General features: G+C 46.5%; 1 protein-coding gene across 1 annotated transcript; it reads left to right on the top strand.

Annotated features, from left to right (window-relative positions):
• Positions 1–2,636: 2,636 nt before the first annotated feature.
• Positions 2,637–7,528, top strand: si:ch73-196l6.5 (riboflavin transporter 2). Its single transcript, XM_037692883.1, has 3 exons — positions 2,637–3,634; positions 4,408–4,531; positions 7,319–7,528. Exons 1-3 carry the CDS (start codon positions 2,637–2,639, stop codon positions 7,526–7,528), a joined length of 1,332 nt encoding a protein of 443 aa, XP_037548811.1.
• The last annotated feature ends 1,589 nt before the right edge of the window (positions 7,529–9,117 follow it).

Raw genomic sequence — 9,117 nt, 5'->3', positions numbered from 1 at the left:
TCCGGGCTTACAGCCTGGCTAAAAAACAGACACTTTGATCATTAATGATGATTTATTTCAACTTTCGTGTCACTTTTACACACACCCTCCGGAGACCGTCATTTTGAGAGCTTTCTCTCTCATGAGCTCTGCGATTGTTTGCCCAGAGCGCTGTCTTGCAGGCGAACTCTGGGGAAACGCTGAGCTGCAGGCTGCCGGAGTGAAGAGGGCTGGATTCTGACGGGCGGGGCTGGTGGTGGAACTCAGCGAGAGCCGCGGCCGTGGAAAAGTCGAAGCTTGCTCGCGACGGTCCCTCCAGCAGCTTCATCAGGTCTTGTGCAGATTCTCCGGCAGCGAGGGGAGTAACGAAGCCAGGTGGGTCGTTGGGTCATCGTCCTCCGCGCTGCAGTCCTCGACAGGCAAAACGTGGGAGAGGCACACATGTTGAGCTGGCGTCAGCTGCCTACAGAGGGAGTTCTTTGTCTCCAAGGCAGGTCTGCGGCCTTCAATCCCTTGGACATGCTATATGCTAGCAGCGCACGTTGTTGCTAACTGCGGCTGCCTGAAAACACATTGGTGGGCTCGATTTGAGAGCGTGTTCGCCGTCTGGTTCGTGTTCCTCCGGAGGGACGGGACGCTGCTCCGACCTGGGCAGCTTCGCTCCGGAAGCTTCCGCGAGGCTTGGCTCCAGGGGGGGTTACCGAGGAATAGCCCCGCTCGGTGAATCCCTCAACTCTGGTGATGGGAGCGGACTGGGGACCGACTCCTCTATTCTACCAGGAAAGAACCGTCTGCGGCCTCGCCCGTGGAACGTCCTGTTGGAACGCGAGGCCGTATGGATCAAGACGGTGAGCCACAGTGGAGCCCAGTGAAAAACAACCTTCCCGCCGATCATCCGAACTGGCGGGAAAAGGCGAGGGACGTAGAAAAAAGGGGTCCCTTCATGTCAGCCTCCTCCCGGGTTCCGCCGGGCAACCCCTGAGGGCGCTGTCGGCCGGGAGCGGTGTGATCGCCGATGCGAAACGAGGTGGGATGGGGTGAGCATTCACTCAGCCCCCCTCCACCTACACTACGCTCCCCGGGAGAGAATGAGCAGCGGGGGCTGCAGCTGAGCACGCCTTGCCCTGGAGGAACCATCCGGTTCGCCCCGAGGGTCGGCGATAAGAGGAAAAAACACAAGATGGCGTTGTCCAGCGTGTAGTGACCTGTCACTGGGAAATGTTCCACGACGCTTACCTTGGAATAAGACTGCTGTCATCTTCTCCTCGGGGAGGAGAACTCACCGGACGACCGGAGGTCGACTGCCGGGCCAAGCATCCTTCACAAGGTTGGTCATTTACACAATTTATCTTCTTTGTTCTTCTGACAGTGCTATATTAGCTCGCTGAAGAAAAAATGGGAGCCGATTTCCCGCTCTTAACGTAATTTATACGGACCGGGTGGGGCCCACACAGCAGGTGGGCGTGGACTAATTTTTTTTCAGTGCTTATGCTCTGCATAACGGGATAAACCCACTAAAGCGAAGGCCTTAAAGGGCGAAGCTTATACGACATAGAACTCAAAATGATGGCTTGACCTTGTCCAGTTGTCTCAAGTGATAGAAGCTGGATTTGACCACAGATTTAATCCGTGCATCTAGTTTAAAATCATTGTCCAGCCTCACACCCAGGTTAGTTGCTGTCTCGGTCAGATGATGTGTTCAAGGACCCAGATCAGCATGGACTTTGGAACGATCACTGGACTTAAACAACAGGACCTCAGTCGTTATTTCATTAAAATGTAAAAAGTTCTGTGACGTCCATGCTCTGACTTCTGACATACATTCCAGGAGTGGGTTCACAGAGTACTGTTTGTCTTGTTTTAATGGCACAAAAATTTGGCTGTCATCAGCATAAAAACGAAAACACCATGTTTCCAGATAATAGATCCTTGAGGGAGTAAGTAAAGGGAAAACGGAAGGAGGCCAAGTATAGATCCCTGAGGTACTCCACCCGTGAGAGGCGCTACAGAGGACTCCACACAGCACTAATACGCACACAGAAGCTTCTCTTTGATAAATAGGATCTAAACCACTGTAGAGCAGGACCCTGAATGCCCACCCAGTTCTCCAGACGAGACAGGAGGATCTGATGGTCCACTGCATTGAAGGCAGCGGTTAGGTCCAACAGCATCAAGACGACACGGCGACCAGAGTCTGTGACTGAAAGAATGTTGTTAAAAACGTTCAACAGTGCTCTCAATACCGAGTCTTTAAGGCCCAGAGACTTGAAGAAAGACTAAATCAAAGGAGACAACGAAAAGAAGTGATAACAGAAATAGAGACCGTTCAGTTTTGGAGACAAAGTTGGACAGGCTAGCATAGTAAGGGCACGTGTAGAAGAGGGACAGTGGACAGACTGGACAAAGGACATTGAATATGGAGCTGCCAGAGAGAAGGTTCATGGATGGAGGAGGATCTGCAGAGGGTTGGTGGGACAGAGGAGTGTGCTGGGATGATCCTCTGAGGAAACCCCCAAAGAAACAGCTGAAAGATTTTTTTAGACTTTTGTTGATCTCTTTGGAGAAATCCTTCAGGACGGTTTGTTCTTTAATCGGTTTCCTCTGTTGATGTTCTGAAATAGTGTTTTTGTTTTGCTGCAGGAAAACCCACCTGGACCATGTCCCTGCTCACCCACCTGTTGGCGTGCCTCTTGGGGATGGGCTCCTGGGTCTCCATCAATGGCCTGTGGGTGGAGCTGCCTCTCATTGTCTCTCAGGTCCCAGAGGGATGGTACCTGCCCTCCTACCTGTCCGTCCTCATCCAGATGGCCAACGTTGGGCCTCTCCTCGTCACCCTGATGCATCGGTTCCGGCCGGGCTCCCTGAACGAGGCCGCCATCATATACATGATCATCGGCCTCGGAACGGTGGCGAGTTTCCTGCTGGGTTTCTTCTGGAAGGAGACGGTTCTGGTGGCGGGTGTTCCTCGCAGCGTGGCTCTCCTGGTCCTGACGTTCTTCCTCGCCGTCGTGGACTGCACCTCCTCTGTCACCTTCCTGCCTTTCATGACACGCCTCAGGCCTCAGTACCTGACCACGTACTTCATCGGGGAGGGTTTGAGCGGCCTTCTGCCGGCTCTGGTGGCTCTGATCCAGGGGGTCGGGGTAGTCAACTGCATCAACAGCACTCAGTCACTGAATCAGACCTCCAACGGTTCTGCTCCTGATGAGCTGCAGGCTCAGTATCAGCCTGCAAACTTCTCTTCCGAGGTCTTCTTCTTCTTCCTCAGCGCCATGATGCTGGTGAGCCTGGTGGCCTTCCTGCTTCTGAACCACCATCCGTCTGTAGCCAGGGAGCACCCCACCAACCGCTACACCAACCAGGACAACCGTCATAAACGGGGGAAAGGGGCCGAGCAGAGGCCCATGATAGGCCCTTTCGGCTCTCCAACCCAGAAACGCAGGAGCAGCTTTGGTTCTGGCTCATACAGCTGGACCCAGGTGGTCTATATCTTCGTGGTTCTGGCCTGGGTGAACGCTCTGACCAACACGGTTCTTCCCTCGGTCCAGTCCTACTCCTGCATGCCGTACGGCAACAAGGCCTACCACCTGTCCGCCGCTCTGGCCGCCGTGTCCAACCCTGTGGCCTGCTTCGTGGCCATGTTCATCTCCGTCAGGTCAGCTGATTGTCCAACATGACTCACCTCCAAGACTTACCGTGTCTGACGCGGACAGGTCGACCCGTACGGTCAGGCCTCACGGACTGCGACGCTCACAGACGTCTGTAGTGAGAGTAGGGAGCAGCCTGGAGAGATGGAGCTCTGCTTGGAGGTGGATGAGTTTAAGACCTGACGTTTAACCTTCAACGTTCTTATGTTTAGAAGAAACAGAATAAATCTAGTTTTAAAAAAAAAGTTTTTAAGTTCAGGATTCACCTAAACCAAACTCCCCAAAGTGTTTATTTATTACAACAAACTGTTACCGACGTTTTTAAATGTTTAAAGTCAAGACAAAAGATGTTCTTGAAGAAGGCAGCAGCAGATTAAATTATTTATTTTCAGAATAATCCAGTCTTTTTCCGAGTCAGCCGTGGTTCTGGATCTGCTTCGGGTTCTCCAGAAACAGCTGCGATCCAAAAACATTTGGCTGTTTTTGATTCTGATCTCCTTTCTTTAACGACTTTCTGAGCTTCAGAGGAAGAAACTCGTCTGATTCTCAGTCATTAAAAGTTTTTGTTGAAATGTTTTAGTGAAAGGATTAAACTCGGTAAACGTGACGTTTACTCCGACGTTTGTAACGAAATAAAACATCAAAGAACGTCGGTTTAAATCGTTTTTAAGGAGGTTGTTTAGCTCGCAGTTCTTCAAGAGCTGCACGTCTTCAGCCGTTCATGGAGCGAGATGTTTGTTTCAGATTAACTCCAGATTAAGTTCTGGACGTGTCTCTGCAGGTCCCTGATGTCCCTGGGTGTCCTCACGTTGACAGGAAGTGGTGTCGGAGCGTACATCATGGCCACGGCGGTGCTCAGCCCGTGTCCTCTGCTGGTCCACAAAACCTCCGGAGCTGCTCTCATGGTGAGCTCGACTCTTCTTCTGTGGTTTTTGACCAGAAAAATTTAATTTCCTGTCAAACTCTGGTGAGAACTCTGCTTCAGAGGCTGAAACTCAGATGTCAAAGATAAAACAAGCAGAACACTAGCTGAATGCTAAAGCAGCTAAAATCTAGCTAAAGAGAACAAGCTAGAAGCTAAAAACAGCAAAATATCAGCTAAAAGCTGTGTAACTAGGTAAATGTAGCAAAATCGTTAAAAGCTATTAAGTAGCAAAAGACTAGCTAAAATTAGAGAAATTTTGACTTAAAGCTAAAAGTAGCAAATGCTAGCTAAAAGTGTTAAATGTCTAGCTAAAAGCTAGCTAAAACAGCACAAGCTAGAAGCTAAAAGCAGCAAAATATCATCTAAAGGCAATGTACCATACCAATTTATTTCTAAAGAACTTAAAATACAACAAGCAGCCGTCTGAAGTGCTGTACAAAAATAAAAACACACAACAGTAAAACAATAAAAACAACTAAATATATATAAAAAATAATCAGAACATCATAAGTAAAAGAATCCAACATTAAGACACAGATGCTGACTCACTCTAGGTTAAAGGCCGATGAAATAAAAGTGTTTTTAAACGAGTTTTAAAAAGAGAAAGTGACGGGGCCTGCCCGACCTCCAGCTCATTCCACAGATTAGGAGCCAGAGCTGAACAGGCTCCGTCTCCTCTGGATTTATTAAAGGTTTTCAGGACGGCTAAAAGCACCTGGTCAGATCTAAGAGCACGTGATGGCATGTGAAGCTGAAGCAGTTCAGACAAATCAGAGGGACTAAGACCGTTCAAAGACTTAAAAACAAACAATAGAACTTTAAAATGGATTAGAAACTGGACAGGAAGCCAGTGAAGGGACATCAGAACCGGAGTGATGTGCTCACGCCTGTACCAGTCAAAAATCGTGCAGCAGCATTTTGTACCAGCTGTAACCGTGAGAGCGAGGCCTGGCTAACTCCTATCAACAGAGAGTTACAATAATCCAGGCGTGAAGTAATGAAAGCGTGGATTACTGTCTCTAAGTGGTGCCTAGAGAGGAGGGGCTTGATTTCTGACAGGCGCCTCAGCTGAAAGAAAGAGGACTTAACCACGCTGTTGACATGGCAGTCAAGTTTCAGGCAGGGGTCCATTTTCACTCCTAAATTTGTAACAATGGATTTTTCATATGAGGCCAAAGAGGAAAAATCCAAAGTAGAGAAACTGGTAGAACCACAGGATTTAAAGACCATAACCTCAGTCTTCTTTCATTAAAATGGAGGAAATTAAGTGCCATCCATCCTCTAATGTCATCAAGACAGTCCAGGAGAGAATGAGTGGAGCCATTGTGTTTCAGAGGGAAGTAGACTCGACAGTCATCCGCATATAAATGAAACTGCACACCATGCTTTCTGAAAATAGAACCCAGTGGCAGAAGATAAAGAGAAAGCAGGAGAGGACCAAGAATAGAGCCCTGGGGTACCCCCCAGGGGAGGGCAGCAGAAGCAGAGGTAAAATTATCCATCATCACACTGAAACTTCTATCAGAAAGGTAGGACCTAAACCACTGCAGAGCTGAGCCAGTGATGCCCACCCAGTGCTCCAGTCTGGAGATGAGAAGGTCGTGGCCGACTGTGTCGAAATCAGCTGTTCAATCTAAAAGCACAAGAAAACACAGTTTCCAGAACCCAGTGCTAAAATATGTCTTTAAAACCCTTAAAAGAGCCAATTCAGTGCTGTGGTACATTTTAAAACCAGACTGGAAGACCTCCAAATTTTAATTTCATCTAAAAGGCCTTCAGCTGCGTGTAAACAACTTTTTCCATAATTCTGGATATAAAGGGTAACTTGGAGATCGGCCTAAAGTTTGACAAAGAGGACGGATCGAGGCCGGTGGTTTCAACAATGGCTGCACCACAGCTGGTCTAAAATTGCTCGGTACCACACTAAACTGCTGTAGGTAAAAGTAGCAAAATATCAGCTAAAAGCAGTGTAACTGGGTAAAAGTAGCAAAATCGTTAAAAGCTATAAGTAGCAAAAGACTAGCTAAAAATGGAAAATTTAGCTTAAAGCTAAAAGCAGCAAAAGACTAGCTAAAAGTGTTAAATGGCTAGCTTAAAAACAAAAGTAGCAAAAGGCTAAATTAAAGCTAAAGTACCTTAAGGCTTGCAAAAAGCTAAGTTTACCTAAAGAATAGCTAAAAGCTAAAAGAAGCAGAAGACAAAAACAGTGAGATTAATTTAGAAGGAATTGACGAGATCATGAACTTCAGTGTTTCTGTGGAAAACATTTGTAAATTCAACCTTTATTTCTTCAGGTTGGTCCCATCGAGCCCCGAGGACTCTTTTACAACAGACACCTGATTTAACAAAGTGTGGACAACACTAAATTATAAAAGAGGCATACAGATTTTTTAAATACAAATAAGATGCAAAAGAAGTAATAAAAACAGCTAGATTATTAGGCCAATGTAGAAAACTAAAAATAGGAACATGACTGCATTGGTCCTTGCAGGAGTCCAACAGATAAAGTTAAATTTATAGTTAAATATTTAGAAAAGTAAAAAGTTACAATAACCAAAAGTCACATCAGCCACCGGCTGAATGAGCTGAACGTTTTGATGTATTAACAGCTGAAATAGCACAAAGTCTGCAGAAGTAGTTTGTAAAACGGGAAAAATAAAAAACAGGAAAAGAACGGCACCAACGCTGACTCGGCCGTTAGAAAATAAAAATGTTTTGGACTTCTTGAAGTCCGGGGAAGCTGACGAGTGTCGTCTCTGTCCCTAAGGTGCTGTCCTGGATCGTCTTCGTCCTCTCTCTGTCCTACGTGAAGGTGATGATCGGTCTCATCCTCAGAGACGAAGGCCACAGCGCCCTCGTGTGGTGCGGAGCTGTGGTTCAGCTGGGCTCTCTGCTCGGAGCCGTCACCATGTTCCCTCTGGTCAGCATCTTCGGCTACTTTTCTTCAGGGGACCCCTGCAACACTAAATGTCCCTGAGGGGCCGCAGGGGCCACAAACTTAACCTCAACAAGCCGGTTTTTAGTGTGAATGAAGGCCTACTTAAAACTTTACCTACTTCAGCTCTTTTAGCCATTCAGGCATCAAATTGTTCAGCTTGTTCACGACATCACGGCTATGATTCAACTTTGTTTTTTAATTTAATGATTTTTTTTCTCATGGAAACTGAAATCTTCAAAATCCTTGAAAAGGTTCGGTGCTGTTGGAAATCTACTTCAGCTTAATTTTTTACCTTTTAGCTACTAATGGTTTTAGATGTTAGCAGCAGTTTGGATAGTTTTAGGTTTGTTCTGCTTGTTTTAACTGCAACAGTTTCAGCTTGAGACATTAGCTGTCAGGTAAAATCAAAAAGTAAGAACACACCGACTTCCTTCAGCTGTGGAAGGCAGGAGCTAAAAAATACAAAATAAAAGCACCAAATCAGGTCTCTGTTGTAAAAGAGTCCTCGAGGCTCAATGGGATTAACCTGTAGAAATAAAGGTTGAATGAAAAAGAAGGACTTCATGTTGAAAGAACTGACAGCATGCAGGAAACCTTCACATTGTTGTTGTCAAATGATTATTATTCACAAACTTCTCGTTTGGATCGTTTCAGTGGAAACCTTTTAAAACGTCAGCTGTCTTCATCTGTTCATCAGAAGTGACGAGATCGTTCCTCGTGCACTAAAACTACGTGTTTTTCTTCTTGCACCGCCTCAGAGAACCGGTTCTGTGCACATCCGCCTGGAAGAACTGTTGTCTTGCAGGTTATGGGCCAAGAATTGTGTGGTTGGTCAGAACTTTGTGAGTTTCATTCCTTCTCCGCTGAGGAGCTGCTGGCCAAGGCTGTTGGAAAAATTCATCCGTCCATCCATCCGTCTATTCATCCATCCATTCATCCATCTATTCATCCATCCATCATCCATTCACCCATCCGTCTATCCATTCATCCATCTGTCATCCATTCATCCATCTATTCATCCATCTATTCATCCATCCATTCATCCATCCATTCATCCATCCATTCATCTTTACTCAACCGTTCTTGCAAAATGTAGAAAAGAACTCGAAGGATATCTAACCAAGTTAAGTCAGGTCCTCTATGGTTTCTTCTTGTTGAAATGTTTCATCTTTTATCCAAAGGACTTCTTCAGTCTGAGGAGCTGCAACAAACAGCACCTTCTCATGGTGGATCAGCCAGTTTGTTGTTGACATCCAGAACCAGCTGTTCACATGATCAAGAGGACCATCAGTCTTAACGATGGATTGTTAGTGTCCTGATGGCCACTTGCTACTCACAGAGGGGTGAGTGATAACTGTCCATCATTAAACAGGGGCGGAGCCTCCGTGTCCAACTGTCCCCCTCTTACATTGCTGTTAATGCTAGTATCACTCAACCCCCTGTGAACAGTAAACAGCCACTAGGGCACTAACAATCAATTGTTGGGCTGATGGTCCTCCTTTTACATGTGAACATCTAGTTCTGGCTGATCCACTATGAGAAGGTGCTATTTATGAGACTGAGTTTGTTGCAGCTCCTCAGACTGAAGAAGTCCTTTGGATAAAAGACAAAACATTTCTACAATTTTC

This window comes from Nematolebias whitei, chromosome 19 (genome assembly GCF_014905685.2).
Source record: "Nematolebias whitei isolate Nwh7 chromosome 19, NemWhi1, whole genome shotgun sequence".
In the NCBI taxonomy this organism is placed as follows: domain Eukaryota; kingdom Metazoa; phylum Chordata; class Actinopteri; order Cyprinodontiformes; family Rivulidae; genus Nematolebias; species Nematolebias whitei.
This window is presented reverse-complemented; position numbering and strand designations above follow the sequence as displayed.

Excerpts from the sequence above, each read along its gene's own strand:
- si:ch73-196l6.5 (XM_037692883.1), top strand. The coding sequence starts at position 2,637 with ATGTCCCTGCTCACCCACCTGTTGGCGTGCCTCTTGGGGATGGGCTCC. Across the intron at positions 3,635-4,407 it reads GCCATGTTCATCTCCGTCAG|GTCCCTGATGTCCCTGGGTG; the intron begins GTCAGCTGATTG and ends GTGTCTCTGCAG. Across the intron at positions 4,532-7,318 it reads CCTCCGGAGCTGCTCTCATG|GTGCTGTCCTGGATCGTCTT; the intron begins GTGAGCTCGACT and ends TCTGTCCCTAAG.